At 42.7% G+C, this 24546-nt stretch overlaps 1 protein-coding gene across 1 annotated transcript in view; it reads left to right on the top strand.

Moving 5' to 3' along the window:
- The window catches only part of RSU1 (Ras suppressor protein 1), a 225022-nt gene that overhangs the window by 36894 nt on the left and 163582 nt on the right, over positions 1–24546 (top strand). The window contains exon 4 of the mRNA XM_003831179.6: positions 16445–16565. Coding sequence (XP_003831227.1) covers positions 16445–16565 — 121 coding nt within the window. The remainder of the gene's footprint in view (positions 1–16444; positions 16566–24546) is intronic.

Here is a 24546-nt window from a genome sequence, read left to right as displayed (position 1 = left end):
ATATTTGTAAGGCCAAGGCAGAGTGACGGCACAGTTGTCACACTTAAGTAGTGGTGGCCACAGAAGCCAAAAGTGAGACCTACAAGTCATGTGTGGTCATTGTTGTAACAGGTAATTTATTGCCGGTTCCATTGTTTTTCTGGGAAATGGTCCCGTGGTCCACAGAGACCCGATTCTCAGTTCAGAAGGGATTCATGGTTTGTTTTGAAGCGTGGACCACGTGATTCCTAAATCCCCCAAGATTTGTGAGCAGTAATAACTGATATGTTCTGTTGTGTAGTTTAGTAAAGTATTAAGAAATACTTTACTTAGCAATTAAGAAATTGCTAAGCTTACCATTGTTACAACAATGATATCTTGTTTTGCTTATCTTGTGCAAACCAATTTACACAAGAAAGCAAAACTGGCCGGGATCAGTGACCGATGCCTGTAATCCCAGCACTTAGGAAGGCTGAGGTAGGAGGATTGCTTGAGCCTAGGAGTTTGAGACGAGCCAAGGCAGCATACTGAGGCCCCCATCTCTACCAAAAATCAAAAAATTAGCTGGACATAGTGGGTCCAGCACTTGTGGTCCCAGCTACTCAAGAGGCTGAGCCCAGTAGGTCGAGGTTGCAGTGAGCCATGATGACGACCCTGCTCTGCAGCCTGGGCGACAGAGGTAGACCCTGTCTCCAACAGGAAGAAAGCAAAACCTTTATTTCTATTATATCATTCATTGATCTCTTCTTTAAAAACATCTTTCAGATCACTGTAGTTTATTTCTTTTTACATCTTCACAAAGATAGAAATCTCAGGAGTCAATGGATCAGTTTCTTCCTCCAGGCATTATAATATTAGGTTAATTTAGAGGGGCATATTTATATGTGGAGTTACATTGTGTTGGCCATTCAGGAGACTGACTGTGAAAGAATCCAAACTTTATATTTCTGCCTTGCCAGTTTTTTTTTTTTTTTTCCTTTTCTTCACTCCATTTGAGACACTCTTGACCTAATCCAGTAAACTCTAATTAATAGTCTTGGTAAATTCTGTTTCAAGCCATCCTGAGTAGTGTCACTGACACCCGATCTGTTTCAGTAAGGTCAAATTAGCATCCTTTACTATTTTTCTGGCATTTAAATGAATGACTTTGCTATAGTTTTTCAAGTGTTTATAGTAAATATGTCCATTTGATGGAAATATAAATACGCATTAAATGTAAGTGGCTAGGCACACCCTGCTGTCACTTTTTATGGTAATCAGTGTCTTTCACTTTCTGTTGTTTTTAATAGGGACCAGCTGACAACGCCACATTAAAACCACAGGGACTCAAAAGATAACTCCCCCACCCCCTCACCCGGCACTGCTTTTATCTTGCAAAAGTATTCATGTTTTTCTCTTAGTATGCCAATTACACCGTTCTCTGACATTTCCACTTATGTACTCATGGAAGGAATGAATGGTTTACTCAAACTGGGACATTGATTTGGGGACACTGTTGACTCCACTGACTTAAGATCTACAGGGTTATTGAAACAGTGTGGCACGTGGTTGACTTGCCTTTTCTTGCCAGTGGTTTTGGCCTTGACATGTCCACCCAGGGCAGTAAAAGTGAGGCGACGAGGAAGCTGAAAGTGGGATCTGTGATTCTGAAATTCCTCAAGAATCTGGGAGCAGAAATTCCTGAAATTTTAGATACTGCAGTTCATAAAAATATTTATGTATTGTCAAGCTAATTGCTGTTAATGCTCCAAGACTATTATGGTGACACTATTTGAGTTTAAACCTGGGAGCTTGGGGCAGCGTTGATGGGTTTTTGAAGTCAGCGGGGGACTTAATCTGTCTGTAGCAACTTTCCTAGATATGTATATATGCATGATGTGTTTAAGGAGATGGGAAGAATAGTTGCAAGTGAATTTTTTTCTTCTGCCTTTTTGCTGTGAATGGGCAGGTACTGACTTTGAATGCAACAAAGTCATTGGCAAAGTCAGAATGCAAAGCCATCCTGGCCCAATGGGAAGAGTTTCAGATTAAAGATCCTTTCGGAAACAGTGCTTTCTTTGAGCACCTGCCTGTGATGCAGTACGCACCTGGCAGAAGGCTGGCTCACTCTCATGCACTCACTGTCCCTCTTTGCCTTTCAGAAACTGCCCTAATCTGCCCCACATCCCATGCCAGCCTCTCCTCTTCATTTGCTGCTCTAGGAAGATGGATCATCTTCTGTCCCCCCGTAGCCATGCCTCTGGGCCCAGGATCTACTCCTGCCTGCCTCTCCTCCTCCCTCCTCCTCTCTACCAGCCTCTCCCCATCCTCCCCTGGGGGCCCCCTGGCTGGTCTGGCCCATCTGTAGCCTTTCCTCCCCAAACTCTCTTGCATGTAGACTCTTTAACTCCAGCATGGCATTCCCTGTCCTTCTCTTCCTTTGTGTTTTTTTTCTCTCTCCAAATAGATGGTCAGCTTTTGTGGAAGCAGGGATCATTTCATATTCTTCCTGAATGCCTGTGACTGGGCCCTTAGTGGCTTCGCAGTAATTACCTGTATAAACCGAGTGTTCATTGCTCCCAGGAGGTATGTGAATGACAGGGAAGGGCAGAGAGGAAACTGCTGGCTGGAGAGAAAGTGGGGAACATTGGGATCAGATGGTTTCTTTGGGATTAACTGGTATAGGGACTTGAGTAGATGTGGCTGCCACAGACTTCTGTTTCTTACTCGTTGTGTGCTCATTTCAAACATGGTAGAGCGTGATGCTCTAAAGATACATGACCTTCAGCCTGGGCAACATAGCAAGACCCCATCTCTTAAAAAAAACATGAGCCAGGCATCTCAGCTACTGTGGAGGCTGTAGTGCGAGGATCACTTCAACCCAGGAGTTTGAGGCTGCAGTGAGCTGTGATTGTACTACTGCACTCCAGCCTGGGTGACAGGGCAAGACCCTATCTCAAAAAAAAAAAAAAAAAAAAAGGTATATGACCTTATGTCCAATAAATGATGGCCATCTCATCTTTACAATCATACAGCCAAGGAATGATGGGCTGTGATGTGTTACTCAGGCACACAAAGGACTCGCAGCCAGGGAAACTGTTATCATGACCACTCAGATGCGTGGGAAGGCAGCAATAATGCCGAAGGTCATCTTCCTGTGTTTCTTTGCTTTTCCTTCCTGCCCCTGGCCTCTGTGGTTACCCTCCCTTTGAAGCCACTGTCAGCTGAGTCTTTTTTAGTCTTCTCCTTAATCCAATCCCTAGGTTTTATGGTGTTTTGGAAGTGTGAGCTTTGTAAATGCTTTCCTACTTGTTTTTTGTTTTTAAAAAGGAGTTTCTTTTGGGGACAACCATTTTAAGACTTGTCCACTAGAGGTCACTGTTGAGACACATATGTCTCCTCCAGGTTTTGTACCTAAAGATTAGAAACCAACTTTGTTGTGAGAATAAATTTTGTGCAGGCTCTCCGGCCCGGCACCACAGGGCATGTTGCTATTGCTGCTTACACAGTGCAGTTTTTACCACATTTAAGGTAAATCCTTATAGAAGGAGGTATGCTGTGTTTTTTGTTCTCCTACCATGAAAATATTCAGTTTCACATATCATTTTTTAGTGTTTATTATGGCTACTTTCTCAAATTAGAAACATTTCTCTTCCTCCAATATCCTTTACGTTGAAAGAATTATACTGCTTTCCATAGTATTTTGTATTGGGCATATTTGAGATTTTTTTTTTTAATCTGTGGAAGAAAGTTTGAAGTATTTATGTAACCAGATTTTAATTCAAAAATAACTGTAAAAATCAGGAAAATGTGTATTTTGTGCATATTTATGCTGATTCGTATACTGCTCAATTCCATTGTGTTGGGGAGAATATGAAATGAATGTACAACAGGAAATGAATTGCATTCTGTAGCAGTGATAAAACAAGCTCTGGGCATTACATTTTTAAGTGAAGTTTTCCTTAAGTTTTAAAAATAATTTTATTCCAACAGCAAAACCCACACGTAAACATTGCAAGCTACTACTGCACTCCAGCCTGGGTGACAGGGCAAGACCCTATCTCAAAAAAAAAAATAAAAAATAAATGAAAACATGACCTTATGTCCAGTAAATGATGGCCATCTCATCTTTACAATCATAGAGCCAAGGAATGGTGGGCTTAAATATGACAGTAGTTTTTTTTTTTTTTTTTAATTTTGCGACCCATGTGTGTTGAGGATTAGACATTCGTCATTTTGTGCAAGAAATAACCAAGGATATCTTTTTGCTCTGTGCAAACATTGAGGAGCCGACATTTATGTAAAACTTTTCAAAAGTGTGGGTCTCTGAATGTAATTGTTTAGTTTTATACTTTTAACTGCCATGTAAAACCTTTTCCTGAGGTATTGGCAGTTTTGCCTACAATTTCAGGTCTTCACTGTGACCATATCTCATCATTTAATGCATCGGAAATGGCCAGGCAGGTAGTAAACCTAAGTTTTATGGCAAAATGTGGTTTTTTTTTTTGTAATATACACTATTTCCTATTAGTTATAGCTTATGTATGAATTTAGAATTATAACAAACAAGAAATACTAAGATACCTTCTTTGGTGGTTTCAATAATTTATTTATCAAAGATAATATCCTAAGTACATAGAACTTAATACTTTTAAATTTTATGCAGATGTATATATTGATTATCTCCCATAAGTCATATTATAAACAAATTAAGCAGCATATTTCACATGAAAATACTGCATTCTTAAAATTTGTAGATCCAATTATAATGAAGAAAATTTAGCAGTTTTTAAAAAGCATAATACATTGAAACCTTTTTATGCAGACATAATAGATTGCTGGGATGATTGAGAAGAATTAACTGTCTGAATTCCTGAGGATGACCTTCACCACTCTTCTCAGACCTTGCTGTTCTTAAGTCTGTAGTTATTCCCTCCTTCATAGATTATTTGTCATGCTTTATGCAAAAGTTCTTGTGCATGGCTTGTATGAAATTAAACCATGAGGGGGGAATATGTAAAATAAATGGTCTCTGTGTCATGAATTTATCTTGTGACAATATCAAAACAACTTGCTGTTCGCATTTTAACAGAGTGTAAATGTGTTTATAATACAGAGGCTTTGATCAATAACTTATTTTTTTAAATTACTGCACATTTATCAGTTTGCTTCTCTGCCATCATTAAAAGATGAGAGTTAAAAAAATATGCATAGTATCTTTGAGTCTAACAGCTATTAATTAAACAATATCTATCTGATGGTACCGGTAGTCAGGTTACCATAAAAAAGCACTGGCAGTTGGGCATGTGTTGCTATTTTTTGGCTGTAGTGAGTGAGCACCTGAGATCATGCTATGGGAGGGTCTGTTGACCCAGGAACCCAGAACCAGTGCAGCCAAGGCCAGCGAATGAAGTCGAAGACGTGTCCTGCCGGTGGCATCTTATCTGTCCTCAGCTTGTAGACTGTGGCCACCCCCCACCCCCATTCCTTTTGTTGTCAGCCCCACCAACCAAAATGTACCTGTTCTAGAATCCTTTTTCTAGAGGTCCTGTTTTGTGCTAAGCAGAAGCCAGCTAACGTGCTAATTCCTCCACAATATATTTTTAAATGGAACCACCCCAATCGTGAGAACTTCAGAACGGTGGCAGGCTGTGGAGAAAATAAGACGGGGGAGTGTAAGCCTGTCACTTTCCAACTCATAATTAGCCCATGTGCAGGGCTGATCCTGAAAAAGGTTTCTATTGCTATTGATGATAGAATGTCTATCAAACAGAATTGATTTAATAGCAAAATATTATACATACATTTTCAGTTGATGCCCTCTCTCCTGTATCACTTGATGTGTGTGTACATGTGAGTATGTGTGCAGAATGATAGAGGAGATATACTAAGAGGTGCAATACTTAGGTACATACATTCTTGTAGAGCATCTCTTCCCTTTTTTTATGTTTTTATTTTTTAGAGATAGTGTTTTTATCACCCAGGTTGGAGTACAGTGGCACAATCCTAGCTCACTGTAACCTGAAACTCCTGGGCTCAAGCAAGCCTCCTAGATAGATGTGCACCACCACGCCTGGCTAATTTGCGCAGGCTGGACTCAAACTCCTGGGCTCAAGTGGTCCTCCTGCCTTGGCCTCCAAAAGTACCAGAAATACAGGCCACTGTGAGCCCCTGTGCCCAGCCTTCTTACCTTTTCTTAAGTCACTGATCTTTTTAAATAATAGAGTGAAAACTACAACCCTGATCCGTAGAGAAGTGCACGTGATGGTTGTAATTCCAGCAGAGGCTTGTGGATCCCATTGTGTTCATCCATGAATTCTTTAGAGGTCCATGCAGCTCAGATTTAGAAACTCCGGAATCGGATGAAGATAACACTAGTATGTTTGCATGCAGTGTGGACATAGGGATGCTATTTTTTTGTTTGTTTGTTTGAGACAGGATCTCACTCTGTCACCCAGGTTGGAATGCGGTGGCGTGATTTCGGCTCACTGCAACCTCCATCTCCCGAGTTCAAGCGATTCTTCTGCCTCAGCCTCCCTAGTAGCTGGGACTACAGGTGTGCATGGCCATGCCCAGCTAGTTTTTGTTTTTAGCAGAGACGGGTTTCACCATGTTGGCCAGGCTGGTCTTGAACTCCTGGCCTCAAGCAATCTGCCTGCCTTGGCCTAATGATGCTATTTCTTAAAGGAGATGCTCCTTGGAGATTTGTATAAAACTTTAGATGATTTTTAATGCATCACAGAACTCATTCTTGATGACTTTTTAAAAAACATTGATAAGTGCCATCTTATTAATCTGCTTAAATTTACATTTTGTTAAATAAGAATTTGCAATCGTGTAGCTCCCAGGGTTGAACAGAACGTGTGTGGGCATAGGGGCATATGCAGTTTTTTTTTTTTTTTAACGGAATACCTTTCCCATTTCCATTTTTCTTTCTGTTCATCAGTCAGCCTCATAGACCAAAACCACTCAAATACAATTGATAACCAGTAACAAACTCATTGACCTTGCGTTTTGCTGTTTTCAGTCTGAACCCTCTTTTGTCTAATTTCTTGCTGGTTCTTTAGCTTTTTTCCCCTGCCTATCTATTCTTTGTTCTAGTCACCTGATTTTTTTAAAAAGACTGATGTTCCTACCCCTTTCTCTGAATTTGGCTTATCCTTCAGAAAGTTGAGATGAATGCTCATCTTTCTCTGTGAAGCCCTCCTTTTCATCCAACTGAACCAGCACTGTGTGGAAAGAAATACAAGGCACCCCACAGCCTGTGGGACCATCAAGAACAACACCTATATAATAACTTCAGCAGGAAGTGAAAGAGGAAAGAGTGAATTTGTTGAACCCCCACTCTGTATCACGTGGAGGAGGCAGGTGTAAAGTGGTTAAGTGACCAGAATGAGGAGGCAACAGAGCTTTCTGTACAGCTTCCAAGTGGCTGCTCCGCCGTGTCCCCTGCTGCCTCTGCAAGTGATCTGTGTGTGCACTTGACGTCCCGTTAGGTCAGTGTAGGAGCTCCATGGACGAAGCGTTCCTGTGGCTCTGGATCCTTACTCCTTCCAATCAAAGAACAGGAGAATTCCTAAGGTTAAAAGCCATAGTTGGGTTATTTCGAAGGGAATGATCAAAGCTCCCATGTGGATTTGGTGGATTTTCCTAGCCCTGGGCCTCTTCCTTTTCCTCCCCTTCCTGCCCTCTTCATGCAGTGACCCTAAACATAAGGTCTGGTAGGAAGAGAAGCAGTCCACTTGTGGCCTCTTGATGGATTTGATGGATTAATTCCTTTTCTTTTTTTTTTCTTTTTTTTGAGACAGGGTCTCACGTTGTTGCCCAGGTTGGAGTGCAGTGGTGCAATCTCAGCTCACTGCAGCCTTAACCTCCAGGCTCAAGTGATCTTCCCACCTCAGCCTCTGGAGTAGCTAGGACTGCAGGCATGCACCACCATGCAAAGCTAATTTTTTTTGTAGAGGTGAGGTTTCGCCCTGTTGCCCAGGCTGGTCTGAAACTCCTGGGCTCGAGCAATCCACCCACCTCGGCCTCTCAAAGTGCTGGGATTACAGGTGTGAGCCACTGCACCCAGCCTAGATTAATTCTTAATTGTGAAATAAGACAGAAACTAATGACAAAACGTGCTTTTTCTGTGTGCATGTAAAAGAGTGCAAGATAGAATGTGACTTGCTGACTATCTACCTTGTAATGTTAATAATCGAGGCTTATGTGTAGATATACATCCATATATATTATACATAGTAAAGGCATGTACTCATATAAAAGAGCCTAGATCAGTCCTTTTATAACACTGAGCCTGCTCTTTTCCATTGATGGATTGAAGTTGTTTTTTTTTTTTTTTTTTTTTTTTTCATATTCTACTCCTCTCTCTTTCCAGTGTTTTGGAATTTTCTAGGCATTTTTCCTACCCTTCCTTTTCTTACCCTTCGCTGGATGTCACTTCCTCCCCAGGCCACTGAATGCCATTTCCTTTCCTCAGTGCTGCTTCTCCCTCCCAGCTCCCCAATTAAAGCTCTTTATTGATGTATGGCTTTGCTGGAGGGGTCGCACATCAGAATTGTAGTGCAATTTAGAAGTGGTGTTCCTGCAAGATTTCAGAGTTCATACGTCCTCCTGAAGATGCTTTGGGAGTTAACACAAGATTCAGGCATTAACTAATTTTTATATCCTCAGAGGAGAAGAAATCCATACTTGTCAGCTTTTTAGGAAATTTGTTTGGTTATGCATACATACTTTTTATAGCTCAGGAACATACATTTTTGCATGTTTGGCTTTATCCTCTAAAATCGACCTTATCACTTGCTTATGCCTTTTTTCCTCTAATTTTCACGTAATTGATTTTTCACATTGCTGCTGAAAGAGTAGGACCATTGTTTTGCGGTGAGTTAAGCCAGGGGATATTTTTGTTTACTAAAATGACTTAGGCTATAGAATCCTGAGGCGGCTCATGATAGCATAGAGTGAGCGTGTGCTTTTGGGGCACAGGTCCCCAGTAATACTTGTTGTTTATTAACCAAAAGTACATTACCATTGTTATTTATAAAGCTAATAATTGGAGGATGTTGGCCTTTCTTGGGGTAGATGCTTAGATACTTTGCTATTTTATGTTTACCTTGAGGAGCATGTAGAACCTTTTAAATGAGAATTTGTTTTACTGTTTCATAAACTTTATGTTTTTAAATAACCTGGAACTACCGTAATTCACTGCTTTAATAGCTGCTTTGGGGGAAATCCCATAAAATCTGTGAAGACAGTTATCATTAGTATACTTTTGAACATCAGACTCTTGTGGTAATATGTAATTAGTTCATTATTATCCACCTTGTGTTTTTGGCCAGAAAACAAAGGTAATTAATCACTATAACTACAAATGGCCTTTTTTTTTTTGGCATATAAAGTGCTGAAGAGTGTAATTATTCCTACGCGAGAGTGAGAAGATTCTTCTTTATGTATAATCATTAAAATGGCATTGAGAACTAGGATTTGCTGAAAGAATCGGCATGTATGTAATTAGTCTAGACACCACCTCTGTGATATGAATGGACTCATGTTCTCCAGTTATTACAGCTAGAGATTAAAAAGGCTGTGCTTTTACTTTGACCACGGATGCCCCACGTCATATTTCATCTAGTTTCTGCTAATTTGATTTTTTCCTCCCTTACTTCATTCAGGCCAAAGGGGGATGCTTGTTTTTCAGTATCATATTCATCAAATGCTGGGGCAAGGAAATGTTTGCTTTCACCATTTTCTCATAAATGGTCTATCCCCCCCCCTCCCGTATATATAATGAAGAACCTCACTCATTTTCACCTATTCTCATGTTTTGAGTAATTTTTCTAGTGACTTGGTTGTAGTAATGTAACATACTAAGTTATCTAAATAACAAGCTAATTTTAATATCCTTTGCCATCCTCTGTCCTTCTATGCTTTATAAAAAAAGCTGCAGAAATATATGACATTGTGAACATCTGCCCAGGCATTTTCATTTGTTATGACAACAGACAAAAACTTCCTTTTTTTTTTTTTTTTTAAATAGCAATATGTCAGGTTTTTAGAAGCAATACTACTCAGTTTCATTTTGCTGTGACTCATTCTATGTAGTTTCTTTGGGGACTCTTTGGCCCGAGGATTGGTGGCACTTTTGCTTCCTGGAAATGGGCACGAGACAGTAGCGTTGCCTCCATTGCAGCACAAGGGCCGACATGCCACAATGCCACCTGCTGTCCTGGCCCTGGCTGTGAGCAGTTGCCTCCCACGAAGTACCTGCCTTAAGTCCTCCTCTTCATCCCCTTGCTGTAATTCACAATCCATCACTGGAGGCAGAGGTTGAGCTATCAGTTCACGTGTTTCAAAGAGTCTGGGTCCCCTGGCTTTCATGCCCTGGGCCAGCCCTAGCTCAGGAATCACCAGCTCTGAAAACATCCTTTGGTGCTTCTGCAAAAACAGTTGGGTGTAGTGCAGCCCCCAACTCCCCAGAAGTTTGGTGGAGATGGTGGGTGGAGGTCACCTCCAGATTTCATGCCTGTGCTGCGGAGGGAAAGCGCCATGTGTTTGGAGCAGCTTCTGGCTTCCTGGCAGCCGTGGGTGTGTGTTAGCATGGTGCAGGGTCTAGTGCTGCCCTTCTGGAGCTGAAGAGGACCTGGCTGTCACTGGTAACCATATGGCTCTAAAGACCAAAGTGTGACCCCCTGACCCTCCCGTGGGCTGCACCCAGGCAGAGCTCCTGTCCTTATGTTTTTTGCGTGGTGCCTGCTGCTCTCAGAGTCTGTCGCTGCTTACAGCTTTGATTTTTTTTTGCCTCAAGGGCCCCAAGATGCTTTTGCTCAAAAAGCCCCCATATCAGCTGCACCCAAGCCGATCTGTCTGTACAGTCACTACCACCCAGCATCCTGCCATTAGGGTTCAGTGTTTTGAAGCCGAGCAGTAGAGCAGGTGACATCTCTTTGTATGACTACCCTTGGTCATGATGAATTTGCCACTGAGTGACTTAATTCAGTGTGCTAGGGAATTCAAGGCTTTTCTCCTCTGGAAAGTTGTCCGTCTTAAGCAACAGTGATCTTACCATAAAATCCTGTGTGGGGAAGCAGAAGCTGACTAGAAAGGGTTTGACTGTAGCATCCATGTTGAACGTGTTAAGCTACCTAGAGTATCATTTGTTTCACGTGTCATCAATTCCCCAGGCTCAAGAGGCATCTTTATTTCGATCAGATTGATTATTATACTCATCGCATTATCGCATGGGGTAAGGGACATATGTGTTGGATTGATAATCGTGATGCTGCCAATGAATTAAAAGTTTTCTGAGCCAAAAGAGGGTTCCCAGACCAGCAACATCGGCATCCCCCAGGAAGTTGTTGGAAATTCAGAGTCTCAGGCTTTACCCCAAACCTGCTAAATCAGAAACTCCGGGATACCCCTCCATCTGTGTTTTAGCAAGCCATCTGGTGATTCTGACGTCTCTGTGGTTTGAGACCCACTGCCATCGGGTAGGGCTGTGTAATAAAACATTCTGCGGTGATGGAAACGGTCAGTATCCCTGCCATGCAGTAGTGGAGCCACTAGTCACCATATGTGGCTGTCAAGCTCTTGAAATGGGGCTGCTGTGACCAACAGTAGCATTCATCATTTTATTTAATTTTGATTAATCTAGATTTAAATTCAAACAGCTGCATATAACTAGTGGCTGTCCATCAGAAAGCCCAGCCCAGAACATACCCTGCTAATTATTATTGTATAAACTCCTAAAATGCTTTGAGTTGTTGGTTGTGGAATTATTAATTTTAGATCATAGAACAGAATCTTCCTTACTCTATTCGAGAGAATTGAAACTGCGATTGTTACAACAGGTGATTTTGATTCTTCCTATGGAGGGGAGACAGTTTGCAGGCTGCTGGCCAGTTGGGGGAAGCCTATTCTTGAGCTGATTGATAGTTGATTTTGTGAATGTGCATCGATGGTGCAGTACTGGCTGGCTCCTGCCTGTTGCAGATATTACCGATGGCCGTAGATACATGTCCTTTTAGGAGTAAAGCTGTTGCTCAGGAAGGGGCTGTGTCAGTATTTCACGCAGATGGACTTTGGTTTCTCCAGCCTGTCCAGCAAAGTGGAGGTGCTTCCGGCCAAAGAGAAGTTAATGAACCCTTCAGGCACTTTGGGCTGCTTGTGGAACCTTCCAGAAACTGCTGGGGGAGATGGGAGTGCTGAATTGCCAAGTCTGGGCTGGCACATCAGATGGACAAAACTCTTGAATCACATTCAGTTTCTTCAGTTTAGGAGGAACTGAAGGAAAGAAGGTCATGCCGGGTGTGTTAGGCGGAACTGCTGCTGCAAAGTCCAGAAGAAACTTTGAGATTTGTCTCTGGGGTGATGTGACCACATCCTTGTCACCTTTCCAAAACACCAGCAGAGGCTCTGGGATGACAGCGTCCCCAGCAGTCCTGTGATCCTGTGGCTAGAGTGAAATGGGACATTGAGGAGCCAGGGGATATCTGAGTCCTTTGGGACTGTTCCTGCAAACCTAGCAACTGAAGTCTCAAAATTAAAGCAGCCATCTTTGGCTAGGCAGAAAATGATACTCAATTCTCTGTCAGAAGCGAAGTTCTACATGACTAAGCTTCCTAATTGAGAGCCCCATTTGTTGAATTATTTAAAGCCATATCATTGATTTTCATAATCCATCTCCTTTTAGAATCCTGGAATGTTAAAATGAGGTGGAAGAGACCTTGGAAATGGTCATAATCCAGCCTTCTTATTTTACAGAGGCCCAGAGAGGTTATGAGTTGAGTGAGGGCACACACAGCACTGTAGGGTCAGGGACCACGTTGCTCTTTAGTTCCTTTGGTGTCATAGGTCAGCTGGGGTCATAGATCAGAAGCTGGACAGATTGATGAAAAAGGATCATTTCAAAGATGTAAGAAATATACTGATGTGCACAGTTAGCTTTTAAAATGCTTCTTGCTCATGCATCCTGTAGATATCTAGAAAATTCCAGTAGAATATTTTGACTGGTAAAATATTGCAGTGGCCTTTTTGGAATAGCTAAAATTGTTCCCGCCACGTATATATAGGATTTAGTCATAGCACAATTCATATTGCTAACTGGTTATTTTTTCAGAGAGTTTGGTTGAGAGTAGTTTATTTTCCAAGCACTAGGCCTGTTTCAGTTGATTGACTTTGATACCCTGTCTTTTGTAACTTACTTTCTTTAAATAACATGCTTTCCTATTTTATCTCCCAAGTATTGAGATGCTGTGTGTGCAAAGTATGGCACTGTGCACCTAATCAGCATTCTCTAAATATTGGTTCAAAGAGTGAATACCATCCCATCCAGAAGGGTCTGCATGTTAATTTCTTTAGATTTTCACTATGGCTGGGGGTTAAAAAAAATTCCGTATATTGAGGGAGACTATTAGCTGTGTATTATTTTTTTTTTCCTCGTCTAGCTTGAATGGAGTCTTAAACGAAAAATTCACATGCTCACCAAAAGGCTGGGAGAGGTTTTGTAAATTGAATATGGGGTTATTGTTTGCGTTCACAAAACAAAGCCCTAAATCACATTTAGCATAATTTGTGGTTTTAAATTGGACTGATTTAGCAAGGAGAGTGAAATAATCTCTCATCCTGTCAAAAAGGCGATACCTTTAGACCAGCATTTAATTGCATTGGCAGAGTAGCTTCGGGAAGAAGGCAGTAATTCTGGCTGCATTATTCTTGGTTTGTGGCTAAATTGAGATCATCATTTTCTCCTGGTTTCACTAACTTTCCTTATTGCTCTTCAAACTAATCAGATGAATGTGCTCTTTAAACTAATCAGATGAAGGCTTAGTGGTAGCTGGAGGGTGGACAGGGGAGGGATGAGGTCTGTGGGCAGCTGTAATGTATATACTTTATGATCTGGGGGGAGAAGATGACATCCAGTGACCCAGAAGGGACAGCCTGGTGATTTTCTTTTCTTTTTTTTTTTTTTTTTTTTTTTTTGGACATAGAGTTTCACTCTTGTCACCCAGGCTGGAGTGTAATGGCTTGATCTCGGCTCACTGCAACCTCTGCTTCCCAGAAGCGATTCTCCTGCCTCAGCTTCCCGAGTAGCTGGGACTACAGGCGTGCACCACCATGCCCAGCTAATTATTTATTTATTTATTTATTTTTTGTAGAGATGGGGTTTCACCACATCGGCCAGGCTGGTCTCAAACTCCTGACCTCAGGTGATTCACCTGCCTCAGCCTCCCAAAGTGCTGGGATCACAGGAGTGAGCTACCGCACCAGGCCAATCTTTTCTCTTCTCGAGATAGAGTTTTACTCTTGTCACCTAGGCTGGAGTGTAATGGCATGATCTTGGCTTACTGCAACCTCTGCCTCCCAGGTTCAAGCGATTCTCCTGCCTCAGCTTCCCGAGTAGCTGGGATTACAGGCGTCTGCCACCATGCCTAGCTAATTTTTGTATTTTTAGTAGAGTCAGAGTTTCACCATGTTGGTCAGGCTAGTCTTGAACTCCTGACCTCAGATAGTCCACCCACCTCGGCCTCCTAAAGTGCTGGGTTATACGTGTGAGCCACCGCTCCCGGCCCTGGTGATTTTCTTGGTAATCCCTTACACACAGTGAATACCATTCATTGACACAGAAGTGTTCCATGGACTGTGCACCTAAGAAAGAACGTACATTTGCAGCCACACTGTACAGGTAGGGTTCATTTGCATTCCTGCAGGTATCCAAGACGGAGGGTTCTGGAGGAACTTTGAGCTGTCTAGATTACCCGATGAAAACTCGTTCTTTTATCAACGGCCACTTCAGGAGCTCACCCAGGGGCTGCTCACTAGACCACTGCTCCCTGCCCATGTGCCCCAGTTCAGAGTAATCTGTATTCTTCACAGTCCCTTCTTCCAGCGAAAGCATCTCTTTTACCTTTCACCAAGCCTTACCTCTAAAAGGCCAGTGATACCTTAGACATTTCAGAAAGCTCAAAATGATGACTCAAAACTATAATAAGCAATGTGCCTGTCCCTTTACTTTTGTTCCCCTGGGAGTTATCAATTGGTCGTCTTGAAATGGCTAGCTGCTTAAATATTTTAGATGTATGTTTGGCATTTTACACACACCTTTGTGGTGGTTCTAATCACAGGTGCTCCCGGGTCTGAGTTTAGGTCTGACTGCAGGAAGCAGGTTGGTCTCCCAGCCTCCTGGGGCACCCCTGGAGGAAGCAGATGGGATGGGAAGTAAACCTGACTGATAAGAGACATCACACTTTCTCAGGCTGAGTTCCACGCCCCTGTTCATGTTCTTAGTTATCTGGATAGTCTTGGTATCAGAGTTTACGTGAACCATGGCCAAGCTTATCACCCACAGAAATGTTTGTAGAAAGACTGAAGAGCAAAGGGGATAGATGAATTACAGTCTATGGAAACTCCTGCTGCTGCCAATTTACAGTTTGTGCTTTTAAGATAAAGATGCCTTTGGCTTTTACATTTGTATTTTCAAGTGTATATATTCTAGGGAAGGAGGAACCTTTCAGGTCCCCAGTGGTTGATTTTCACCTTTGATCTGAATACTAGTATTCGTAGCATGCTACTGAGTTGACTTTTTGTATTTCTATATAATAACAGTGTATCGATCTCTTGCTAATCCGATGTAACCTTTGTGTGTGTATATGTATGTATGTGTGTGTGTGTTACTGATCAAGATAAATTACTCCAGAGGCCAAAATCAGAAACTAGGGAGGGTGAATATTTCATCATTTAAAATTGAGCTTATATTGTTATTAATGCAATGTTAAGAGGACAGCTTTTCAGATACTGGGTTATTTAAGCAGCTTCAATGTACATCATCCCGGAAGGGATTTGGAGGTCTCCATCATTCTTCTGGTGGCAATGCAAGAAAACCAAAAGAAAAAAAAAATTGCACCTATAAGATCATATATGACAACCATAAGTATATATGCTTCATAATACTCATTTTTATAGACTGTTTGTGGTACAGAAATTCTCTTTTGTGCATTTTCGCTCTGTTTCCCCCCTATTATCCATCTGAAACAAACCGTGCCAAGCACTTAGCTAATCATATACGAAGAAGCATTTCTTCTGACGGCAATGCAAGAAAACCAAAAGGAAAAAAAAAGTTGCACTTAGAAGATCGTATATGACAACCATAAGTATATATGCTTCATAATATTCATTTTTATAGGCTATTTATAGTACAGAAATTCTCTTTTGTGCATTTTTGCTCTGTTTCCCCCCTCATTGTCCATCTGAAACAAACTATGCCAAGCACTTAGCTAACCATATATGAAGAAGCATTTAAGCAGCCACTCAGAAGTGAGTGACTGCTTATGAAAAACCTGTAAAAAATAAATAAGACCGGTAGGTGAATTCGATGGCCCTTTTGAAGTTATGTCTTTCTTTGCTTTGAAAGAAAAACAAAATGTGCCGCTGCCATCCCTTGCTAGGAGTTCCATTCCCAGATTCACACTCAGCATTTTTGTTTCCATAGCGGTGCCACCAAACATCGCAGAACTGAAGAATTTGGAGGTGCTCAACTTTTTTAATAACCAAATCGAGGAGCTGCCCACACAGATCAGTAGCCTTCAGAAACTCAAACACCTGAACCTTGGGTGAGTATCAGTGGAGGGGAAAGGTTGGAGAGGAAGAGAGTGGAAGGGGCGTGCCGCGTAAGGCCAGGGGAGGAATTCCTTTTATATTATTGCACAGAAGTGGATTTCTAATTTCTTTTTATGTTTTGGGTCTTAAAAAAATTTTATTGTTTTAATATATTCTTTCAGTGGCCTACATTAGTGCATATTTGAGAGCTAATTGAGGCTAATCGTTGGCGCAATAAGGAAGTTAAATTTGAGGCTAATCGTTGGCGCAATAAGGAAGTTAAATTTTTATTGTATTTTCTGTCCAGTAAAATTTTATCTCAGTTCTGCTGACCGAGAAGGGACTTATTTGCATAGCATGAACTGGCGGACAAGTGGTAATATGGCTGATTTTTTTTTCCTCTCTGTGTTAAATTGGAATAGTTTACAAAGCACCTTCGTGCCATGGAGGGAAGAATATTTTCCCTAATGATGCTTCATTCATTTATGCAGTTCTTCTCTTTAGCTGAGAGGTGACAGTCCTGTCTTTGTTTATGCAAAGGTGAAGAGAGGAGTTTTGATTCAGCTGAGGTTGCAGAACCAGGGAGCAGTAAATAATAATAATGATAATCTATTTTTGTGTATTGCCTTGCAGCACTTGACCCTCTGAACATTTGTGAGGTACGGAGGGCAGGTTTTAGTGCTTTCATTGTATACAGAGGAAGCCAAGCCTTTTCAAAGGGGCTAAGGGCCTGGCTCCTGGTCACCCCTGAGGTTAGCGGCCAAGCTGGGAAGATGGTTCTGGGTCTGAAGGCTCCTTCAGACCCCATTGTTACGGTTTGGGTCTGTGGCCCCAGCAAATCTCATGTGGAATTGTAATCCCCGGTGTTGGAGGTGGGGCCTGGTGGGAGGTGATGAGATCATGGGGGCGGAGCTCTCCTGAATGGTTTAGCACCATCCCCTCTTGGTACTATCCTTATGATAGTGAGTGAGTTACTGTGAGACCTGGTTGTTTAAAAGTGCGTAGCACCTCCCCCCTTGTGCTGTCTTGCTCCTGCCATGTAATAAGCATGCTCCTGCATTGCCTTCCACCATGAGTAAAAGCTCCCTGAGACTTCCCCACAAGCAGCTGCTGCCATGCCTCCTATACAGCCGGTAGAACCATGAGTCGGTTAAACCTCTTTTCTTGTAAGTTACCCAGCCTCAGGCATTCCTTTATAGCAATGGGAGAACAGACAAATACATCCATAGACCCCAACCGGAACTGCGGCATCAGAATTTCATCTTCATTGGCGCAGCTATCAGATGAAACTGCCCACTCACGCTGCAGTCTCTGTGCGAAGTCATATGTTCATTAAATTTGTAGCCACTAAATGCTCTAGTTAAGTTAGTGATTGACGTGGAGTGGCAATAGATGCTGGCCAGGTATTTGCCAGGTTTTTTTTTTTTTTTTTCTTTTTTTTTTTTTGAGACAGAGTCTCGCTTTGTCACCAGGCGATCTCGGCTAGCTGCAGCCTCCGCCTCCTGGGTTCAAGCGATTCTCCTCCCTCAGCCTCCCGAGTAGCTGGGACTACAGGCGTACGCCACCATGCCCAGCTAATATTTGTATTTTTAGTAGAGATGGGGTTTCACCATGTTGGCCAGGATGGTCTCAATCTCTTGACCTCATGTCTGTCTGCCTCGGCCTCCCAAAGTGCTGGGATTACTGCGTCTGGCCGTATTTGCCATTTTAATAGGGAGCAGTCATGAAAAAAAATCTCATTCATGGAATGATTTTTAGTTTATTGCTCCCACAAGGAGTTTGGTCAGACACATTATTTTGAAGTTCACTTGGGCCTAGGGACCAACTTTGTGAGATCCATGGGCAGCCTTTATTCTTATGTCTGAGGGAAAGTGAAGTTAAAAGGAGGGAGGAACATCGCTTGAGATGAGATGGTTTTTTTTTTTTCTCCCTACAAATTTGGAGCCTGTATACCCATCTGGCAAAGCAGAAATGAAAAGATGCTCCATTTATATCTTGGTTTTACAGGCTATTCTATCCTGATCTTTAATTTGTATGTGAGAAAGAAGCTAAAACTACATATAGATGTATATTCTTACTGTTAATTTGTTCATTTATTAAATGAAATATATATACACATTATATCTATTTTATATATATATATATATATAAAATCTCAATCACTAGGAACAGTGCTTGGCACATACTGACCAGTACCTAGTATTAGTTAGCTATTGTTATCATCATAATTGTCTTATTTACGTTTTCATTGATTCCATGACTATGTAAGTGATTATTCTATGTCAGGAATCTTCCTAGTACCGGGGAGCCAAGGTGAAGGTTATGGTCCCTGACCTTACCAATTGGGGCAAGGCTGGTTATAAACAGGAACAGACCAATGAGGTCACAGATATGCTGGCGGTTGTGGACCAACAGGGGGAACAGCAAGACCGGGGAGCACTTTAGTCCACAGATGAGATCCTCAGGAGCACGAACACAGCAGGTAGCACAGGAGCCGAGACTTGATGCGTGAGAATTTCTCAGACTTACAAGTTGAAGGAAGGCATCTCAGATGGAGTGAATGGCACTCTTTTGTTTTGTTTTGTTTTTGAGACAGAGTCTCACTCTGTCGTCGAGGCTGGAGTATGGTGGCACAATCTTGGCTCACTGCAAGCTCCACCTCCTGAGTTCAAGAGATTCTCCTGCCTCAGCCTCCCAAGTAGCTGGGACTACAGGCGCCCGCCACCACGCCCAGCTAATTTTTTACATTTTTAGTAGAGATGGGGTTTTGCGGTGTTAGCCAGGATGGTCTTTATCTCCTGACCTCATGATCCACCCGCCTCGGCCTCCCAAAGTGCTGCCATTACAGGTGGGAGCCACCGTGCCCGGCTGAGAATGACATATTTAAACGCTCACAGCACTGCCTGCCTGGGGCCTGGGAATTGTCAGTTTTTTGGCACTGTTGAGTATAAAGTGTGAGGCAGGCGGCTGTCAGGTCAGAGGTCAGGCTAGAGAGGGAATCCTGGATGTCTGTTGTTCAGTGAATGAGGATTTACCAAGTTCCTTACCGTGTACCAGGCATTGTTCTAGCTACTGGCCATCCAGCCCTGATGGAGCTTCCATTACAATTGGGGAAACCAACTATAAACAAATAAATGTTTATAATAATGACAGGAAGTAAAAAGTGCTAAGAAAAGCGCTCTGTGCTAAAAAAAGCAGCTCCTCTCGGGCATGGTGGCTCATACCTGTAGTTCCAGAAGTTTGAGAGGCTGAGGCTGGCAGGTCATCTGAGGCCAGGAGTTTGAGAACAGCCTGGTCAACGTGGCGAAACCTTGTCTCTACTAAATATACAAAAATTAAGTGTGGTGGCACTTGCCTGTGATCGCAGCTACTCTACCTGGGAGGCTGAGGCAGGAGAATCGTTTGAACCCAGGAGGCAGAGGTTTCAGTGAACTGAGATCGCACCAATGCACTCCAGCCTAGGTGACAGAGTGAGACTCCATCTCAAAAATAAATACATACAAAAATAAATAAATGAGCTCCAATTTTATACTGACCTTTGAGAAATTTGCATAGCAGAGTAGCAGATAGGAGATATGGTCACATTTCCGTATGAAAGAGTATGGAGAAGAGGGTGGAGGGAGGTAAACTAGAGGTTAGGAGACCAGTAAGAACTTGAGCTTCAGTTCCCAGGTGAACTAGGACAGTGACAGTGGAGGCAGGGGGGTATTTTATATGAAAAATATACAGGCGGTAACGTTGACAGACAGTAACTGATGGGATGGAATGATACCTTCATTTCTGTGTTGGGCAGCTGAAAAATACAACAGATGGAGACAGGTTTGGGAAGAAGATAATAAGCTCAAATTTTGTTCTTTTTTGACTTTCCTAATAACATTTTGGTTTGAGGCAGCAGAGGACAGAGTCGTACACTTTTCTTTTTTTTTTTTTTTTTTGAGATGGAGTTTCTTGTTGCCCAGGCTCCAGTGCAATGGCATGATCTCGGCTCACTGCAACCTGCACCTCCTGGGTTCAAACGATTCTCCTGCCTCAGCCTCCCGAGTAGCTGGGATTACAAGTGCACACACCCACACCCAGCTACTTTTGTATTTTTAGTAGAGATGGCGTTTCACCATGTTGGTCAGGCTGGTCTGGAACTCCTGACCTCAGGTGATCCACCTGCCTCGGCCTCCCAAAATGCTGGCATTACAGGCATGAGCCACTGCGCCCGGCCCTAAACTTTTATTTTTCAATGAATGCATGTTAGTTGCCTTCTTGTTCTCTTTGGAGTTGTTTGCATTTTTGGCTGTCGGTGCTGTACTGATTGTGTAAAGCTTTTTGTATATAATTACATAGCTACATAGACGGAGTTGTCAAAGTTTGAACAAAACTCCCAGTTCTTTGAGAAAGGAGCTAAGATGGGTTTCACTAAAGGATGCTCTGTCCTCAAATGGCATAAAGAATTATACTCACACAGTGAGGCAAGTTATAGGGAGGACTCCTTATTCTAAGGAGCCAGGGTGAAAAGCGTACACACAGGAGATCACAGAATGGAGATGGGAAGCCACTTGTATGTGTGATCCAAAAGGCACCCTCCATCAGAATTTGCTTTCAAAGTTTTTATAGCATTTACAGTTTATTCTGATGATTGTAAGACATGAGAGAATTTTAGGCCACCTGAATAAGTAAAAGAAAGTTTAGTTCTGTTCTCAATTCCTTAAATGTGGTTTATTTCATAGAGTTATTTTCCAAAAAGTGTGAAGCCACATAGGTTGATGTGGCTTCAACAATTATCCATGTTGATGATTATTTCTAGGGTAACTTCACTGCAGGACCACCGTGCCCAACTATTCGGGAATAACGTTTGATCTTGTTTGTTGCTAGAGCTTGTCTCATAAACACATAGAAGTTTTTATTAAGTCCCGTGTTGGGTATTTATGGATTTGGATTATTTATTTATTTATTTTTTGAGACAAGATCTCACTCTGTCACCTAGGCTGGAGTGCAGTGGCATGCTCTCCGCTCACTGCAACCTATGCCTCCTGGGCTCAAATGATCCTCCCACATCAGCCTCTTGAGTAGCTGGGACCACAGGTATGCACCACCACGCCACGCTAATTTTTGTAGGTTTTTTTTTTTTTGGTATAGACGGGTTTTTGCCATATTGCTTAGGCTGGTCTCGAGCTCCTGAGCTCAAGCAATCTGCCTGTGCTGGCCTTCCAAACTGCTGGGATTACAGACGTGAGCCACTGGGCTCGGCCTGGATTTTTTTTAATTTTTATTTTTGATAAGTGTGAGTAGGTCACTGTGGAGGTGAGAAAAATTAGTGCCTTTAGACAAGAAGGTTTCTTTGAAGCTGGAGGTGCTCAGGACAACCTGCGGAGAAGAAACTGCTCTGAAAAGGAGACATTAGTACAGACCTTTCTGGGGCTTTAGAAGACAAGGAAAAAAGATGCTGAAATAGCCTGAAACCCCCTGGTTTTATCAACTTCTCCATCATATGCAGGCATTTGCCCACTTCCAACACGCATTTGAAACATCTTCCCATGCAAACAAAAGAATTGATACCACTTGGCATAGCTGAGCCCTGCGAAGCTTTATGTTTCAACACCTGAAGTCACCTGAGATTAAGCAAGTGTGGCACAAATAGAAAACCACACTTGATAGTTGAGACTATCCAGAGTGGCTTGTCATGAGGTGAGCTTGCTCGCTTAGGGCTAAATCAAAATTTTCTCTCAAATCTTTTGAAAAATAATTCTAGCAACAGCTCTCATTCCCTGAGAAGCCACGTGTGAGCCATGGATTGGGTGTTGGGTGCTTCGGATATTTTCTTTCTTATCCTCTCAGTGATCCTGCCCTGAAGGTGTTGTCAGCCTCATTTTATAGTTGAGGAAACTGGATCTCAGAGAAGCTGAGTAACTTGGTGAAGGTCACGTAGCTAGCAAGTGCTGGAGCCGGTCTCCTCACCTAGCTTTCTCCTACCTTAAAGCTCCATACTTTTGCTACCCCCACTGTAGCCTCTCATGGAAACCTTGATTGCTAGCAGTGTCAGAGTGGGGCCCTGAGCATGGAATTGCTATGTGTCGAAATGTGGATGGATGGAGATGGATGTTAGCACCTGCTGGAGGGAGGGGGGACAGCCAGCATGTTCCATCCTTCATTCTGCAGAGAGAGATGCCACCATGTCACCATCCACCTGGACTGGTGTCCGGAGAGGTGGCCAGAAGTCTCTGCAGTTCCTTGGCCGCTTTGTAGCTGGGGCTGTTGCTAGCAGTTCTTCTGAAGTTTTAGCATTTGTTTAAGGGCTTCCTTTCTGCCCGCCAGGGTGGTGTGCCTACTACTGTTACTTACTGCTGTCAGCGGCACATGGGACTCTGCTGTGTTCCTTAAATGTTGTGGGTATTGGTTTGTCACTCAAAGGAAAAAGGAATCTGCAATTAAGTAGATTCTTGCCACCAGGAGGTGGAACGGCTCCAGGCTTGCTCTGGGCTGGAGTTTGAGTGGGATCTCTCTCTCAGGTGAGATGCCTCTTCCCTCTAAGCCTGTCTAACCGTGGATTTCCTCTACCTAATACTGCAAAAGTGTATTTATTTGCAGAGAAAAATGTTAAGGAATCAGCAGTTTTCAAAAACAGATAACTTAAAGCAGTGTTTAAAGACAGAAGCACCTAGTGTGGTCTTCTCTGCTCTCCTTCCTTTGACTTGCAATTCTTCTCAGAATCCTTGTATCGGAGCCCAAGGGTCTGGAGCAGCTTTGGCCTCCGTGCGGTATGGGGTGTTTCCAGACACATGTCATCTTCATCAGTCACTTCTGAAGTCTTGGCTCCTCACCCTCTCTTAGGCTGTTTTTTCATCTCAACATAGCATTAATGACAAGCTCCATCTTGCCTGTATTGCAAGGTAGTTTTAGTGAACAAGCGAAGTCCTTGCCATAGTGTGCTTCACAAATTGTGACTTCATGGAGAATGTTTGTTCTTGCTGTCGTGGCAGTAGATAGTCGTGGAGGTAGTTTTGCTGGGTGTAGTCTGTCTGGGACATTTTCTGCCTGACAGGGGGAACCCGCGTTTCCCTTTTGGTTGCCCCCTCTGCTGTCAGCTGTTTCTGGTGAGGCCCTCTTGGTAGGGCTGGACAGAGCTGAAAGTGTTAGGAGAAGGATCGATGGCTAGAATGATTTTTATTGTCACAGTCCCTTCCAACTTTCAATATCTGTCAACTTTTATTAAAGTTTTTTTTAAAAAATTGGCTTTTAAGTATGCTCAAAGGGAACTGCATTAAGAAAAATAAGGGGCTTGAAGAAAGGATAAAAGATAGTGTAGAAAAAAATTCCCTTAGACTTCATTGGAGACACGCCCACACACACACACACACGCGCACACACACATACCCACACACACCACACCCACAGCACACACACATACCGTGTACAAACACACCCACACACACACCACACACACACTGCGTACACACACACCACCACACCCCCAAACACACCCTATACACACACCACACCACACTCATACGTACCCCACACCACACACATATCCCCCCACACACAGCCCCCCACACGTCCTGCACACACCACACCCCTCACACACCACACCCCTCACACACCACACGAAACACCCAGATACACATACACATAACACCACACACAATACCACACACACGCACAGCACACACCCCACACACACACTCACACACAATTGACCCTTGAGCAACACGTGGGTTGAGGGAGCAACACAATGACTCACGCAGTCACAAATCCACATGTTACTTTTGACTCCGAAAAATCTTAATTCCTAATAGCCTGCAGTTGGCTGGAAGCCTTCCCAAAACTAGAAATAGTTGATGAACACATCTTTTTTATGTTACATGTATTCCATTCTGCATTCTTACAATAAAGTAAGCTAGAGAAAAGAAAATGTTATTAAGAAAGTCATAAGGAAAAGAAAGTGCATTTACTGTGCTTTAAGTGGAAGTGGATCATCTTAAAGTTCTTCGTCCTCTTCATGTTGAG

Source organism: Pan paniscus, chromosome 8 (genome assembly GCF_029289425.2).
Source record: "Pan paniscus chromosome 8, NHGRI_mPanPan1-v2.0_pri, whole genome shotgun sequence".
In the NCBI taxonomy this organism is placed as follows: Eukaryota; Metazoa; Chordata; class Mammalia; order Primates; family Hominidae; genus Pan; species Pan paniscus.
The sequence above is the reverse complement of the archived record's forward strand: the minus strand, read 5'-3'. Positions and strand labels throughout refer to the sequence as shown.